This window comes from Amblyraja radiata, chromosome 11 (assembly GCF_010909765.2).
Source record: "Amblyraja radiata isolate CabotCenter1 chromosome 11, sAmbRad1.1.pri, whole genome shotgun sequence".
NCBI lineage: Eukaryota > Metazoa > Chordata > Chondrichthyes > Rajiformes > Rajidae > Amblyraja > Amblyraja radiata.
Genome location: NC_045966.1, coordinates 38,910,954 through 38,928,757, shown reverse-complemented (window position 1 = coordinate 38,928,757; position 17,804 = coordinate 38,910,954). Strand labels below are relative to the sequence as shown.

The window sequence follows — 17,804 nt, the reverse complement described above, 5'->3', positions numbered from 1 at the left end:
TGTGTTCACAGAGATTTTAAAACAATTTTATGATTTATTTTCCTGAAAGGGCAACATAATGACACAGTAGTAGAGTTGCTGCCTTACAGCGCCAGGTTCGATTCTGACTACAGGTGCTGTCTGTACAGAGTTTGTACGTTCTCCTTGTGACCCATTCCTTCTCCCCAGAGATGCTGCCTGACCCGCTGAGTTACTCCAGCATTTTGTGTCTACCTCCTTGTGACCATGTGGGTTTCCTCCGGGTGCTCCTGTATCCTCCCACATCCCAAAGACGCACAGGTTTGTAGGTTAATTGGCCTCTATAAATTGTCCCTAGTGTGCAGGATAGAACTAGGCACGGACTTGGCGGGCCAAAGGGCCTGTTTCTATGCTGTATCTCTAAAACTAAAACCAACATGTAGCGCGCTGAGGCATAAGGCTTTATGAGTGGGTGAATCCAAGCCAAGTCATCAGCAAAAAAACAAGAACAATGTACAGTGCCTGCCAACGTGAACATTCAGCAGAACAAAGAAGCTCACTTCTGGGAGATTGCTAACTGCACATTCCACTTGCCTCCCTCCATCAGCTCAGGCCAATTGATAATCCGGGTTGTCACACTGAGGTGTGGGCCGTGCCGTGGTGGAATGTACTCTCGCTTCCAAGCCATAACTATGGATACATGGTCCAAACCCGTGCATGAAATCTCCGCCGACACTACAATACCAAGGAGTGCTGCACTATTGGATGTGCCATAGATTGGATGAAATGTTAAGTTAGTTTAGTTTAGTTTAATGTCACGTGTACCAAGGTACAATGAAAAGCTTTTTGTTGCTCGCTATTGGAAACACCATACATGATAACAAGCCGTCCACAGTGTACAGGTGCGGGATCAAGGGAATAACATTTAGTGCAAGATAAAGTCCAGTAAAGTCCGATTAAAGATAGTCCAAAGGACTCCAATGAGGTAGATAGGCACCATGTTTTGGGGGGACTTAAGGGGGGGAGGGGGTTCAAATGCGCTCTGGTCATTTTGTCTGGATTAGAGGAGGTTCTGGACTACTAGTTGCCGGAAAATCGGTGGTGGACCTGTATTAGATTCATTGAGAAGTCACCCTAAGTTTGGGTTTGTGGTGCGGGGTGAGATGGGGAAAGATCTACATTGTAAGTTTTAACAAACAGTATTTCTGGGCTCTTACCAATAAATCCCAGTTGGGAAAATTCCAAGATCATCCACTCTTCTGAGGGCTGCTGCAGTGCAAAGTTCTTCATTGTGCTTAAATAATTGGGTCTCGCCACAATATCATCTTCCAGCTAGGTAGAAACACAAACTCTCTTCAGTTAATAACTTCCTATAAAGCCTGCTGCTTGATAGTTTTTAAGAGTCAAGTGTCAAGAATGTTTAATTGTCATATATACCGAAACTGGAACAATGTAATTCTTACTGGCAGGAGACTGTAAACACAGTACTTCTAGATTATAAAATAAACAAAAAAGTTCAATAAAATAAGAAACCCGATACTATTGCTAAAAAAGCCCAAAGTCCTTATTGCAACCAGGATGAATTGTAGTTCAAAGTTTAGTTGATGGTGTAGTGTTCACGAGCTTGGTGGTTGTTGGGACAAAGCTGTTCTTGAACCTGGAAGCCACAGTACCTTTATCCCGACTTGAGGAATGAAATGAGAGCCTGGCCAGGATGGTGTGGGTCTTTGATGATGCTGGTTGCCTTTTTGAGGCAGCAACTCTTATAGATCTCTTCAATGGTGGGGAGGTCAGTACCCTTGATGGACTGTGCAGTGTCTTTATTCCTGGGCATTCGAGTTGCTGAACCAGACTATGATGCACCCAGTCAATATGCGCTCTAACGTACACCTGTAGAAGTTCAAGAGAGTATTTGTCGACATAGTAAATCTCTTCAATTTTCTAAGGAGGTGGAGGCTTTAATGGGGCTTTCTTTATGATTGCATCAATGCACCGGACCCAAGACACATCTTCAGAGGTATGCACGCCCAGGAGCTTGACGTTGTTGACTCAGACATGTTCATGGATCCTCGGCCTTGTTCTTCTGAAGTCAACAATCAGCTCCTTGTTCTTACTGACACTGAGAGCAAGTTGTCGTTCTGGCACCATTCATTCAATCAGGCAATTGAGCTCCCTCCTGCATCTCTCATCATTACCCGTAATTTGTCCAACAACGGTGGTTTCATCGGTGAATTTAAAGATGGAGTTGGAAATTTGTCTGGCTACATAATCATGGGTTTAGAGTGAGTAGAGCAGGAGGCTGAGCACACAGCCTTGAGGTACCCCTGTGCTCATGGTTATCAAGAAGGAAGTGCTATTGGCGATTCATACCGATTGTGGTCTGTTGATGGGGAAGTCGAGGATCCAGTTGCATCGGGATGCGCAGAGGCCTAGTTCCCTGAGGTTGGTACCAGGTACGATGAGGATGATGGTGTTGAACGTTGAGTTGTAGTCTTGAGACTTAAGGTTGACAAGATCTCAATTAACTAAAATGTACCTGCTGCTGTAACCTTTGCATACAGACTAACAAAAACTCAATCATGATGCAAAACACCACCTTCAACAGATCCCATTAATCAGTGACAAATAAATGAATCGCATTAATCAGATAATCTCTTTAGAATTGCCGACATGATGGATTGAATAGGTTTCTATTCTGTGCCATTCTATGATTGTTAGCTTGCACTGAATCAGGAAGGGGCATTCAACATGTTGAAGGCATTCAAAAACATATAGAATCATGCTAGCAAATTCTTACTGTCAGAAACATTAGTGCTTTAAGTTCATCACAGACAATTCCACATGCTAGGGTCCTGCTAATTGCTTGTCGAACAAGGTTATTACTGTAAAATTTAGGGTGATGACCCTATTAAAAGTGTCTGAAACACTTTCACGGAACAAATCAATACACAATTGACAAATGCTTTTCGGAACTAAAAGCTAGCTGTTCTTTAGACATGTAGTAAGTTATGCTTCTTCACCAATCAAGTAATTTTTTTCTCCAACTGAAATGACTTTCTTTAAAGGAGCAGTTATATAAAATAAGACGCACTAGGTCTCACCTGTACATAATAGGTGCCCTTCAATTGGGCATACATCATTAAAAAGCAATAGTCCAGGTTCTGTTTGGTTCTCCATCTGAAATAAATAGAATAGATGCAGATTCAGTTTAGTTTAGTTTATTGTCACGTGTAGCGAGGTATAGTGAAAAGCTTTTGTTACGTGCTAACCAGTCAGCAGAAAGACAATACATGATTACAATTGAGCCATCCGCAGTGTACAGAAGCAGGATAAAGTGAATAACGTTTAGTGCAAGATAAAGTGCCAGTAAAACCCAATCAAAGAGAGTCCGAGAGTCTCCAATCAGGTGGATAGTGGTTTGGGACTGCTCTCCAACTGTAGGTAGGATGGTTCAGTTGCCTGATAACACCATTATTCTGGTTGCGCAGATTTACATTATTGCTTACAGCGCTGTCTGTCGGCCCACGATTTAGAGTGATTGATGGGAAGTTCAGTGACACCAATGGCAAAGAAAGATTTTCAAATCGTTTGTAAGGAGCCAATCACACTTGCTCTAACGCTAGAGCAATCACTGTTACAATCACGGCTTGCATTTATACAGGCATCACTGGAGTCTCTAAGTACAGACTTACATATTTTATTCATTTACAAGACATGGGCTCTTCTAGCAAGGTCAGAATCTATTATGCATCACCAATTATCCTTGAGAAAGTGTAGACACCAGAGACTGCAGGTACTGGAATCTGTAGTAATGAGCTGGAGGAAGTCAGCAGGTCAGGCAATGTCTTTGGGGGGAGAAGGAAGAGGGGGAGGGGGAGAAGAGGGGGAGGGGGGAATGGAACAGTTCTAGGCTTAACAGGGTTACGATCTGAAAAGTTGACCATTCCTTTCGGCCCAAGCTGGAAAAGGTGCAGAGTAGATTTACGAGGATGTAGACACCCCTACATCAGTCGAGACCCTTCTTCAGACTGATGTAGGGGTGAGGGGGGCGGGAAGAAGAAAGGAAGAGGTGGAGACAGTGGGCTGTGGGAGAGCTGGGACGGGGAGGGGAAAGAAGGAGAAAGCAGGGACTACCTGAAATTGGAGAAGGCAATGTTCAAGCCGCTGGGGTGCAAACTACCCAAGCAAAATATGAGGTGCTGCTCCTCCAATTTACGGTGGGCCTCACTCTGGCCATGGAGGAGGCCCAGGACAGAAAGGTCGGATTCAGAATGGGAGGGGAAGTTGAAGTGTTGGGCCACCGGGAGATCAGGTTGGTTATTGCGAACTGTGCGGAGGTGTTGGGCGAAGCTATCGCCAAGCCTACGCTTGGTCTCACCGATGTAGAGCAGCTGACACCTAGAGCAGCGGATGCAGTAGATGAGGTTGGAGGAGGTGCAGGTGAACCTGCGCCTGGAAAGACTGATTGGGTCCTTGGATGGAGTCAAGGGGGGACGTAAAGCGACAAGTGTAGCATTTCCTGCGGTTGCAAGGGAAAGTGCCAGGAGAGGGGGTGGTTTGGGTGGGAAGGGACGAATTGACCAGGGAGTTACAGAGGGAGCAGTCTCTGAGGAAAGCCGAAAGGGGGTGAGATGGGAAGATGTGGCCAGTGGTGGGATCCCGTTGGAGGTGGCGAAAATGTCGGAGGATTCTTTGTTGTATGTGACGGCTGGTAGGGTGGAAGGTGAGGACAAGGGCGACGCTGCCCTTGTTACGAGTGGGGGGGATGAGGAGTGAGAGCAGAGTTACAGGGTATTGAAGAGACCCTGGTGAGAGCCTCATCTATAGTAGAAGAGGGGAACCCCCGTTCCCTAAAGAATGACATCTCCGGTGCCCTGGTTTGGAACACCTCATTCTGGGTGCAGATGCGGCGTAGATGGAGGAATTAGGAGTAGGGTGGGAAGAAGTGTAGTCCAGATAGCCATCAGAGTCAGTGGGTTAATAGTAAATGTCGGTCAGTAGTCTGTTACCTGCGATGGAGATAGTGAGGTCTGGACACGGTAGGGAAATGTCGGAAATGGTCCAGGTGTATTTAAGTGCTGGATAGAAGTTTGTAATGAAATGGATGTCTCGATATAGAAATCTTGATTTTTTGTGGAACAAGTCCTGCCGGCACTTTCGGGACATCGAACAATTGGCATCCTCGGGAGAGGACAAACTCATGAAGACGAGGTGGGAGAGGAGTTAGAACGAGGAACAAAATGCTGGAGTAACCCAGAGGGTCAGGACCCTTCTTCACACTAAAGAAACCATTCAAATCCTTTTTCACTTTTTTCAGTCTGATGAAAGGTTCCGACCCAAAACATCACCTATTCCTTTTCTCCAGAGATGCTGCCTGACCCGCTGAGTTACTCCAGCATTTTGTGCTTATCTTCGGTATAAACTAGCATCTGCAGTTAGACTATAGACAATAGACAATAGGTGCAGGAATAGGCCATTCGGCCCTTTGAGCCAGCACCGTCATTCAACGTGACCATGGCTGATCATCCACAATCAGTACCCCGTTCCTTCCTTCTCCCCATATCCTCTGGCTCCGCTATCTTTAAAGGTTATATCTAACTCTCTCTTCAAAGCATCCAGAGAACCGGCCTCCACTGCTTTCCGAGGCAGAGAATTCCACACTCACAACTCTGTGTGAAAAAGTTTTTCCTCATCTCCGTTCTAAATGGCTTACCCTTATTCTTAAACTGTGGCACCTGGTTCCTTCCTATACATAGAATGCGGAACAAATATTATTCTAAAACTAAAATAGAACAATGCCAAAGGCCAGAACACATAACTGCAATCCACCAAACCTTACAGTAGAAACCAGGATTATTCTTAGCAAAATGTTCTTCCAAAGCCCAAAGCATCCCACAAGATAAAAGCGTTGCCAGCTTAAATTCTTTGGAGATCAGGCTGCAAGTTCTTTTCTTGTGATTGTTGCCAAACCTCTTATCAGCGAGAACAAAGACAAGTTTGTCGGATTTTAATGTCAGCTGTGTGGACGGGTTTATTCCAGTTTGTCAACAATAAAGATAATCCTCTTTTACTTTGAAGAACTAGCGAGTGCACAGTTTACCCAAGGGCACATTGTTCAAAACAGGTCGGCACATCTCTGGGAGTAATCAACCCAGAGGGCTGACGGTAAACATAGCTCAGTAATCACGTCCTCACACGTCGATTCAGGTTGACTGATGAACAAGGATCCCCAGATCCCGTTGTACTTCCCCTTTTCCCAACTTGACACCATTCAGATAATAATCTGCCTTCCTGTTTTTGCTACCAAAATGGGTAACCTCACATTTATCCACATTAAACTACATCTGTCATGTATCTGCCCACTCACCCAACCTGTCCAAGTCACTCTGCATTCTCATAGCATCCTCCTCACAGTTCACACTGCCACCCAGCTTTGTGTCATCTGCAAATTTGCTAAAGTTACTTTGAATCCCTTTATCTAAATCATTGCAAGGTGGGCCAAAGGGCTTGTTTGCATGCTGTATGGCTGTGACCTCTAGGAACTGCAGTTGCTTACTTCTGTACCATAGTGGGGAAAGTGAACATAGAACATACAGCATGTACACAGGCCCTTCGGCCCACAATGTCCCTGGTAAACATAGTAAACTAACCCTTTTCTGCCTGATATTATCTACATCTCTCCATCCCCTGCATATTCATGTGCCTATCTAAAAGCATCAACACCATTATCGTATCCACTTCCACCACAACCTCAGGCACTGTTGGTTATCCACATTAGAGGGTATCAGCTATAACGAGAGAACAGAAAACATTAATCAGTACATCCCAGCACAAGAACAGAAAGGGATAGACAGCCATAACTTTCTCCCCAGGCAACTACCACTCTGTCGAATTAATTGCCCCACACATCTCCTTCAAACTTTGCCCCCTAGTCTTTGACATTTCCACACAAGGGAAAAGGTTCTGACTGTCCACCCCAATGAATAGCTTTATAATGGCTCTCAGAATGTTCTATCAGGTCTCACCTCAGCCTCTGTCACTCCAGAGAAAACAATCAAAGTCTGACCAAAACTGATGATCTTGGCATCATGCTTGGCACAGACATTGTGGGCCGAAGGGCCTGTGGTTGTGCCATGATATACTGTTTGATGATCTATGTTCTCTGGTTATAGCTTACACCTTTCAATCCAGGCAGCATACCCCACTTTCTCACCCAGTCCCTACACACTCAATTAACCAACAAACATGCACGTCTTTGGGATGTGGGTGGAAACCTGAGCATCCGGAGGAAAACGACACGGTCAGAGGGGAACCGAGCAAATTCCACACAAACAGTACCTGAGGCCAGGATTGAACCCAGGACTCTGGCACTGTGAGGCAGCAGTTCTACCAGCTGCGCCACTGTGCCAGCCTTAATTAATCCCACAACTACTATTTTTCATGAAACGGCTTCTTTCTCCCCTAAGTATTTATTCAATTTTACTTCAAGTTCAGACTGAATCTGCTTCCACACCACATGTTCAGCAGGATATCACAACACTCACTGTGTGAAAAAAGAAATCTCATTCTCCCCAGCTCTTGGGAAATTATTTCCAATTGACGTCGATCTGATTACTGATCCTCTTGAGTCCGAAAACAGCTTCTTCCTTTTTAAATCCATGGACATTTCGTTGCCAACACAACCCATCTTACTCACAATTTTCTAGCACACTCTTAATTCAAAGATACAGGTACTTCAATGACTACAGATGCAGACCACACAATGCTTTGGAATCTCTCTACATAGAACAAAGAACAGTACAGCGCGAGAACAGGCCATTCGACCTTCAATGTCTGTTCCAAACATGATGCTTGGATAAACTAATCTCCACGGCCTGCATGTGATCTATATCCATTACCCCCATATCCATGTGCCTATCTAAAAAACACTACTATCGTATCTGCTTCCACCACCACCTTTGGCAGTGCGTTCCAGGCACCCACCAGCCTCCATGTAAAAAAAACCCTCCCCCTCTCGCTTTTAGGGCCTACGGCCTCTAATATTTGATATTTCCATTCTCACGTCAATTAGCTGACATTCCACAACGCCGCTGGTGTCTCCGAGATACTTCACTGGCCCTGATGCAAGTCTAGAGATGGTCAAAGGCGCTACACAAATGCAAATTTATTACTTTTATCTTAAAAATAATGATTCATGACACTCAGTAATACGTCATTGGTACTTTGTTGTGTCAAAAAGTCTCCAACCTTCTTTAGTTTAGTTTAGTTTATTGGCGCGTGTGTACCGAGGCACAGTGAAAATCTTTTGTTGCGCGCTAACCAGTCAGCGGAACGACTATACATGATTACAAGCGAGCCGTCCACAGTATATACAGATACAGGATAAAGGGAATAACGTCAGTGCAAGAAACCTGAAACATTTCTTCTGTTTCTCTCTCCACAGATGCTGCCCGGCCTGCTGTGTTTTTCCAGCATTTCCCATTTTAATTTTAGATTTACAACATTTGTAGATTAAAAAAATAATTACTGGTTAAAATCAATGGCCACTGCTGGTTGCATTGGGAGCTTTTGATTTCATTGACAGAGGGACTTTCCCCACAGGAGGAGGGGGAAGCAGAATCTCCCTTGAAAGGAGGGGGGAGGAAGAAGGGAAGGGGGTCAGTTTTCCCCAGAGGGTGGGTGGGGGAAGAGATATCCCTTCAGAGGAAGGTAGTTCCCCTCGGAGGAGGGGAGGGATGTCCTTTCGGGTGGAGGAGAGATCCTTGAGAGGGGGGAAGAGAAGGGAATTTACTTCTTGGGGAGGGGAGATGGGGGAGGTAATAAGCTCTTCATAGAGGTGTGGAGGCGACTGTGCGCGGGTGTGGGGTGGGGGGGAGGGGGGTGGTGGGGGGTCGAGTGAGCTGCCCCTGGGAGGAGGTGAGGGGTAGGAATGCTTCACAACCAATCAATCACAGATGAAAGCAGGACACCTATGGATTGAATCGCAGTCGCCAGGGGAGTGCAGTGTGGGCAGCAACCTTGCGCTGCCTCGGTGATTTCACACAGGGTAACAAAGAGCCGCTCTGCAAATGTTTGACCGAGCTCCAGTGGTATTGCCACACAGAGTGTACAAAGCTAGCAGATTACAAGATTAGCGGTTACAAAGGTGACCATCGGCCACCAACGGCCTTGGGAAACTGTGATAAAGAATGGAACATAACTGCAATCTTGCTGGCACACCATGAAAGACCGACGACTGTGGTGTGCTTGAGAGACAACGTCAAGGAAGAATTAACCCTGAGTCTCCCAAAGGAGCCGAACTCGACTACCCCAAGTGAAGGAGGGTCCTGACCCAAATCATCGCCTTATCCATATCCCCCACAGATGCTACCTGACACACTGAGTTACTCCAGCACTTTGTGTCTTATTTACTCCAAGTGAACTTGCACTGCCAAGGTCAAGGCTACATCTCATCTATTTGCAAATCTATTGCATTTCAATGTTTCTCCCACCATCTTGCATCCCCCTGGTCACCCGCTCCTTTCCCCTACTCCATACATTCATCTCCCATCCCCAAGTCCTCCATTGAACATTTACTCCCCCCCTCTTTCTCCTCCCCGTCCCCTTTCACCCACATCCCTCCAACAAACTTTACGTTTGACTCCTCCTCCACTCCTTATCTAACTCCCTTTTGTCTCCTTTGCACTTCTAATCTGTCACTTGCTCAGCTATCTGCCAATCACACCTCCCCCTTCACCTGCATCCACCTTTCACTTGCCAGTCTTTGTCCTGCCTCCCCCCCCCCCCAACCTCCCTTTTCCAACTTCCTCACCTCTACTCCATCAGTCTGAAGGATCCCAACCCGAAATGTCAACTTCCATTCCCTGCAGACTCTGACCTGCAGAGTTCCTCCAGCACTTTGTGTTTTGTCTGTATTTTAACATTTGATTGTTAGGATAGTGTGATACTTTGCTTGAGCTTGTTTTTTTTCTGAAGTGCAAGCAGTGAGTTAAAACTCAGCTGGTGTTTACTCACTCAGTGGTGTTTATTTCTGTAGTCGGAAGGATTGTTAACTATACAAACATGCTCCGTCCGCCTTCATAGACATCGCCGACTGCACTATATAAAAAATTCTTGGCTGCGAACCACACTGAACATCGAGAACATGAGTAATATGATATAAATAACTGCTTTAACTCCTTTCCAATTTATTTCCTTGCCGCTATTAAAGTAAAACTTCCACACCACCAGACTATACTTTGTACAACTTAGCTTGAAGTGATAGGATTTGTATTAATATTTTTACTTGAGGAATCGCATTTAAATAGCCATATCACAAGGTGCTGGGGGACTCAGCAGGTCAGGCCACATCTATGGAGGAACTGGACAGGCAACGTTTCACATTGGGACCGTTTTACAGAGCCAACCCAAAACGTTGTCTGTTCATTTCCCTCCCCAGATGCTGCCTGACCGGCTGAGTTCCTCCAGCACTTTGTGTTTTGCTCAAGATTCCAGCATCTCCAGTTCCTTATGTTTCCGTTTTGCGAATGTTGGCGAATGGATTTGGATAAAAATCTATGTTTATTTGCTTATGAATGTGTTAAATATTAATCCCACCGGGATCCATCTGTCATATGATCTTACAGAATTTAGTGACACAAGCACTGACCATGTTCAACTGGATTTACCTGACCCTTTCCTTTGGATCTCCGAACGTTTCCTTCAGATGGGAGAAGTCAGGGTAATAGTTCACCGAAGGAGCAATGACTTCCAGCAGCCCTGACTGAATTTCATTTGGGAATCTAGGGAGGGAAAGACATCACCAGTTAAAGACTGCTCTGGAAAGATCTCATTAAAAAACGGTTACATTAACACTCCAGACATGATATAACTGCATGTCCACAACAGTAACGCAACGGTAGAGCCGCTGCCTTACTGCGCCAGAGACCCGGATTCAAACCCGACTAAGGGTGCTGTCTGTACGGAGTTTCTACGTTTTCCCTTTGACTGTGTGGGTTTACTTCGGATGCTCCGGTTTCCTCCCACATCCCAAAGATGTATAGGTTTGTGGGTTCATTGGTTTTGTTACATGGTAAAGTTGTCCCAGGTGTCTGTAGGATAGTGCATGGGGTGATCGCTGGTCGGCACGGACTCGGTTGGCCGAAGCATCTGCTTCCGCATTTTATCTCCAAAGTCTGAACAACCCTGTTCACCTGTGTCTACCTCTCACTCCTCACCTGATGCATGGAACATTGCAGCCCACAAAGTCCATGCTGAACATGATATCGTTAAACTAATTTCTGGATTGAAAGGAGATGTGTAGGGCAAGTGTTTTTTACAGAGTGGTGGATTCCTGGAACGTGTTGCCAGGGATATTGGCGGAAGCAGATGTGACAGCACTGCTTAAGAGGCGTTTAACCTGACACAGGAACAGGCAGGGAACAGAGAGATGTGGATCATGTGCAGGCAAATGAGATTGGTTTAAATTGGCATCATGGTCAGCACGGACATTGTGGGCCGAAGGGCCTGTTGCTGAGCTGTAGTGTTTATCGTTCTATATCCAGCTCCGATCCGGTTGCTCAGTGTTCCCAGTTACTTTCCCAGCAGGAATTTGCGCTCACTGTTTTTCGCATTACAAAAGTGTGACACATAAATTTGCACGAGGCACCTAAAGTGTGACCGACTGTTCGCACAACTTGTTGGGACTTGCACATTGCTGGTAGCTGGCAGAGACGCAGGGAGGAAAACATTTGCAGCTCAGATTAATGGGCAGCACAAAGGAAAACAAATATAGGGCTTTATTTCTTGAGGAATAGAATTATACTGGGGCGGCACAATGGCGCAGTGGTAGAACTGCTGCCTCACAATACCCCCACTTCCATCCTAACTATGGGCGCTGTCTGTATGGAGTTTGTACATTCTCCCGGTGACCATGTGGGTTTCTTCCGGGTGCTCTGGTTTGCTCCCACTCCAAAGAAGTTTATAGGCTAATTGGCTTTGGTGAATAGTAAAGGGCCTGTTCCACTTAGGCGATTATTTATGCGACTGTCGGCGACGACAATGGAATTCACCAAAGTCAGCACCAGCAACAACCTACATCATCTGGCAACAACCTACGACATCACCAACATGGAAACGTAGAAAATAGGTGCAGGAGTAGGCCATTCGGCCCTTCGAGCCTGCACCACCATTCAATATGATCATGGCTGATCATCCAACTCAGTATCCTGTACCTGCCTTCTATCCATACCCCCTGATCCCTTTAGCCACAAGGGCCACATCTAACTCCCTCTTAAATATAGCCAATGAACTGGCCTCAACTACCTTCTGTGGCAGAGAGGTCCAGATATTCACCACTATCTGTGTAAAAAATGATTTTCTCATCTCGGTCCTAAAAGACTTCCCCCTTATCCTTAAACTGTGACCCCTTGTTCTGGACTTCCCCAACATCGGGAATAATCTTCCTGCATCTAGCCTGTCCAACCCCTTAAGAATTTTGTACGTTTCTATAAGATCCCACCTCAATCTAAATTCTAGCGAGTACCAAGCCGAGTCTATCCAGTCTTTCTTCATATGAATGTCCTGCCATCCCAGGAATCAGTCTGGTGAACCTTCTCTGTACTCCCTCTATGGCAAAAATGTCATTCGCTTTCTTCACTGCCTGCTGCACCTGCATGCCTGCTTTCAATGTCTGGTGTACCATGACACCCAGGTCTCGTTGCATCTCTCCTTTTCCTAATCGGCCACCATTCAGATAATCAGAAGACAAGCTACGACAAGCCCACGGTCTCCGACTGTCGCCGAAAGGTTTTGAACATTTCATAATCCAGCGGCGACCAGAAAAACGCTACGACTCTTTGGGCGACTGAGGAGACTACTCACGACCAGACAGGCGACACCCCGGCGACCGTGTGGCGACAGCCTAGTCGCCGGCAGCCGCCTAAAAAATCGCCTAAATGGGACAGGCCCTTAAAATGTCCATCCTGTGTAGAATTGTGCTAGCGGACAGGGTGATCGATGGTCAATGTAGGACTCAGTGGGCCGAAGGGCCTGTTACCAAACTGTATCTCTTAGCTAAACTAAAAATAAACCATGATTTGAACTTATAAAGGGCTTTGTCCAGTCACACAGAGCATCAAACAACTGATTTCAACATTGCAAAAGACCAAAGATGCACTGAAGAGCAAGTAAAAATACAAGACATTTGGAGAGGTACACGAATCAGAAAGGTTTAGTGGGATATGAGCCAAAAGCGGGCAAATGGGACTAACTGAGATGGGGCATCTTGGTCCACATGGACGCGTTGAGCCAAGGGCCTGTTTTCATGCTGTTTGACTCAATGATACCACAGCTGAGAAGTGATACTTGTGTTTAGGAAGGAACTGCAGATGCTGGAAAATCAAAGGTAGACAAAAATGTTGGAGAAACTCAGCGCGTGAGGCAGCAACTATGGAGCGAAGGAAATAGGCAACGTTTCGGGCCGAAACCCTTCTTCAGACTGATACTTGAAGCAGGTATGACAACATTTAAAATGACAACATTTAAAAGACATTGAGACAGCTACATGGATAGGAAAGGTTTAGAAGGGTATGGATCAAATGCGGGCAGGTGGGACAAGTGTAGATGGGGCATCTTGGTCTGCATGGGCAAGTTGGGCCGAAGGGTTTGTCTCCGTGCGGTGTGACTCTATGACTTTCTCTTCACCATCTGCCATCATCTAACTGAAGTCAGGTAGGTGAAGTACTGGTTGAAGGTATGGATCCAAAGTGAGCTGAGATCCTTGGCACAACTGGGAGAGCAAGACCCAGAACTAAGCAAAGGCCAGTTGGTACCAATGCATGGCAGAGTGTGTAGAGCATCGAATGGGTAGGAAGAACCGCTCTACACTCTACGAGAACTGGTGGATGGAGTGTAGGTGTTGTGTCCAAACTGACACTACAGGATCTAACTGCTCTCCAAACCTCCCTCACCGCTGTATCCCAACCACATCTGGACCGGGGCCCACAACGCCATTGCCAATGGATCTTTAATTTAAATGGAATCTGAAAGCAGTCCCAAAATGAAATGTTGCCTGTCCATTCCCTCAACAGATGCTGTCTGACCAGCTTCAGATTGTTCTGCTCAAGTTTCCAGCATCTGCAGTCCCTTTTGTTTCCATTGAATGCATAGTTGGTGTAATTCAACATGTCAGGCTTATATCTAACCACTGAGAAGGGAAATGAAGAAGAAAATCTTTCTACAGGAAAAATTTATAAAGAAGCCTCCTACATTTCTCAGCTAAATGCTTTTGAAGCATCTGTAAAATAAATCCGATTGCAGATTCAGATGTTTGTCTATAAATAGGTCTTACGTAAATAGTAATTGTTATGTAATTTAATACAAACATTCTGATTAAATGATTGTGCTTGCCTTTCAAACAAAGAGTAAACATCATGGTTATAAATTTCAGGATATTAAATCAAGCTTCAGATACTGGCGTCAGTCCGAGGCAAATCTCCTGCATTTTGGTTTCAGGAGCTGGCTCTTGTAGGTCGGCAAGATAATGTTGGATTGCAGCCGTGCCGCCCAGTTATGTCGTCCACAGGTCACAACATAGAAACATAGAATATAGGTGCAGGAGTAGGCCATTCGCCCCTTCGAGCCTGCACCGCCATTCAATATGATCATGGCTGATCATCCAACTCAGTATCCTGTACCTGCCTTCTGTCCACACCCCCTGGTCCCTTTAGCCACAAGGGCCACATCTAACGCCCTCTTAAATATAGCCAATGAACTGGCCTCAACTACCTTCTGTGGCAGAGAGTTCCAGAGATTCACCACTCTCTGTGTGAAAAACGTTTTTCTCATCCCGGTCCTAAAGGATTTCGCCTTTATCCTTAAACTGTGACCCCTTGTCCTGGACTTCCCCAACATTGGGAACAATCTTCCTGCATCTAGCCTGTCCAACCCCTTAAGAATTTTGTAAGTTTCTATAAGATCCCCCCTCAATCTTCTAAATTCTAGCGAGTACAAGCCGAGTCTATCCAGTCTTTCTTCATATGAAAGTCCTGACATCCCAGGAATCAGTCTGGTGAACCTTCTCTGTACTCTCTCTATGGCAAGAATGTCTTTCCTCAGATTTGGAGACCAGTTGTACAGGGTCTCACCAAGACCCTGTACAACTGCAGTAGAACCTCCCTGCTCCTATACTCAAATCCTCTTGCTATGAATGCCAACATACCATTTGCTTTCTTCACTGCCTGCTGCACCTGCATGCCTACTTTCAATGACTGGTGTACCATGACACCCAGGTCTCGTTGCATCTCCCCTTTTCCTAATCGGCCACCATTTAGATAATAGTCTACTTTCTTGTTTTATCCACATTATACTGCATCTGCCATGCATTTTCCCACTCACCCAGCCTATCCAAGTCACCTAGCATCCTCCTCACAGCTAACACTGCCCCCCAGCTTTGTGTCATCCGCAAACTTGGAGATGTTGCATTCAATTCCCTCGTCCAAATCATTAATAACAACGAGTCGGCCAAAAGGACGTTCCCATTCCATTTGCCGACTGCCGTGACCTTTCCACACACAGGACTTGTGTTTTGGTGAGGTTTTGGCAAAGCCACCCGGCAGAGTTGCTGTCGGACCCTCTGAGTTGCTCCAGCACATTGTGTCTTTTTGCATGAGAAATAGGAGCAGAATGAGGCCAATCGGCCCGTGGAGTCTAGTCCGCCATTCAATCATGGCTGATCTATTTATCAATCTCAACCCCATTCTCCTCCTTTGCCCCGTAACCTTTGACACCATCACCTTTTCTGGTGACTGTCACAGAACATAGAACAGCAGTGCATGGTAACAGGCCCTTCGGCCCACAATGTCCGTGCCGAACATGATGTCAAGTGAAACTAAACTCCTCTGCCTGCACGTCATCCATATCCCTCCATTCCCTGCATATCCATGTGTCTATCTAAAAGCCTCTTAAACACCACTATCGTATCAGCCTTCACCACCTCCCTGGCACTCGTCATTCTCTGTGTAAAAGAATTTGCCCCATACATCTCCTTTAAACTTTGCCTCTCTCACCTTGCACCTATGCTCTCTCCTCATTTCCACCCTGGGAAAAACATTCCGCCTCTCATAATTTAAAATACTTTAATTAATCTCCCCCCATCAGCTGTCGCATACAACACAAACTCCTCGCCACCTCCAACGGCATCCCAACACTAGCCACATCTTCCCATCTCCACCCCTTTCCGCTTTCCATAGAGACTGTTCTTTCCGCAACTCCCTGGTTAGTTCGTCCCTTCCACCTTTCCCCACCCCCTCCTCAGGTACTTTCCCCTGAATCTGTAGGAGATGCACTATCCTCCACACCAGGCACAATTTACAATTTCCAGAAGCCATTTAACCTCCAAACCTGGATTTGAAGCCAATGACCCTACAAAACTACATCTTTGGAATGTGGGAGTAAATCAGAGAACCCGAAGAATACCCACGCGTTCAAAGGAAGAACGTACAAACACTATACAGACAGCACCAGTTGGGAGGATCGAACCCGGGTTTCTGGCGCTGTGAGGCAGCAACTCTTCTGTTGCGCCCTGTCCAGCCCTTGTGATACCAAATATACCAGTATCTGCAGTTCCTTGAGTCTCTGTGTTAAGTCTCTGTATTGGGACTTGACCCAATGACCTGCCCAGGGAGGCAGTGCTGCCGACTGAGCTAACATCGACACATCAGAGTTTATATTTCCCTAGATTTAGAGATACAGTATAGGAAACAGTCTAATCGGCCCACCGAGTCTGCGCTGACCATCGATCACCTCTACATTAGTTCTATCCGACACACTTGGGGCACTTTACAGAAGCCAATTAACCTACAAACCTGTATGTCTTCAGAACGTGGGAGGAAACCGGAGCTCATGCAGAAAGCCCACGCGGCCACAACGAGAACAGCACCCGTAGTCAGGATCAAACCAGGGTCTCTGGCGCTGTAAGGCAGCAAATCTCTCGCTGCCCCACTGTGTCGCCCATTGTTAAATACTACTTTAGTCCAAACATTCTGAAGGGATGAAACTTCTCAAAACAGACAAGATATGAAAGTTACTTACAAATGTTTGAGATTTTCAGCCACACTATTTACATATGGTAGGTCTGTCTGTAAAACAAAAATGCAAGAAAACGCGTGAGTGAGGATGTAAACAGCTGCAAGTATCAGATGGTTTTAATACTTTGACAATCATAATTTACCACATAAAAGAATTCAAAGTCGTCAGCAATATGAGTGTATAGACCTGCTTTATAATAGAGAATCATACAGTCATACAGCATGGAAACTTGACCTACAGCATGGAAATTTGACCAATCTTGCCCATGCCGACCACTTTGCCCTATTTACACTAGTCCCCCCCGCCCGCATTTGGCTCATATCCCTCTAAACCTTCCCTATCCATATTTCATTCAAATTGGAATCCGCATGGGTTTGGCATCTGTTTCATTTTCCTGCAAGATCCCCAAAAACATCAGGTCCCCTATAGTCCAGAAATCTATCCAACAAAGTGTTTACAGGTGTGGAGGGAGCAGGTAGATTGGCAGGAGGGAGGATTAAAAAGAAAGAGGTGGCCAGGTTTTGCTCTGCCTCATCCTCCCTTTTCCAGCTTTCTCTTGCTTATTAGCCTGTCCCACTCCGAGTTTCCCCTGATTCGAACTCGGAGAATTACGGTAAAAGCTGTTCGTAGGTACTCGGGGCTCTCGTGGACATTTTTCACACTGTTGAAAAAACTTCACGAGCTTACTGCGTTTCCCGATTACCTGCCTTTAGCGTTACGAGCCGCTAAGAGACGCCCCGAGCTCCGACGTACCTGCTACGTACATTCTACGTACTTAC

At 45.8% G+C, this 17,804-nt stretch overlaps 1 protein-coding gene across 1 annotated transcript in view; it reads right to left on the bottom strand.

The window, feature by feature from the left end:
• mgat4b (alpha-1,3-mannosyl-glycoprotein 4-beta-N-acetylglucosaminyltransferase B) overlaps positions 1–17,804 on the bottom strand; it is a 136,224-nt gene that overhangs the window by 32,847 nt on the left and 85,573 nt on the right. Inside the window, exons 5-8 of the mRNA XM_033029719.1 lie at positions 17,029–17,075; positions 10,626–10,739; positions 3,060–3,135; positions 1,176–1,290 (exon numbers count right to left, since the gene is read on the bottom strand). Coding sequence (XP_032885610.1) covers positions 1,176–1,290; positions 3,060–3,135; positions 10,626–10,739; positions 17,029–17,075 — 352 coding nt within the window. The remainder of the gene's footprint in view (positions 1–1,175; positions 1,291–3,059; positions 3,136–10,625; positions 10,740–17,028; positions 17,076–17,804) is intronic.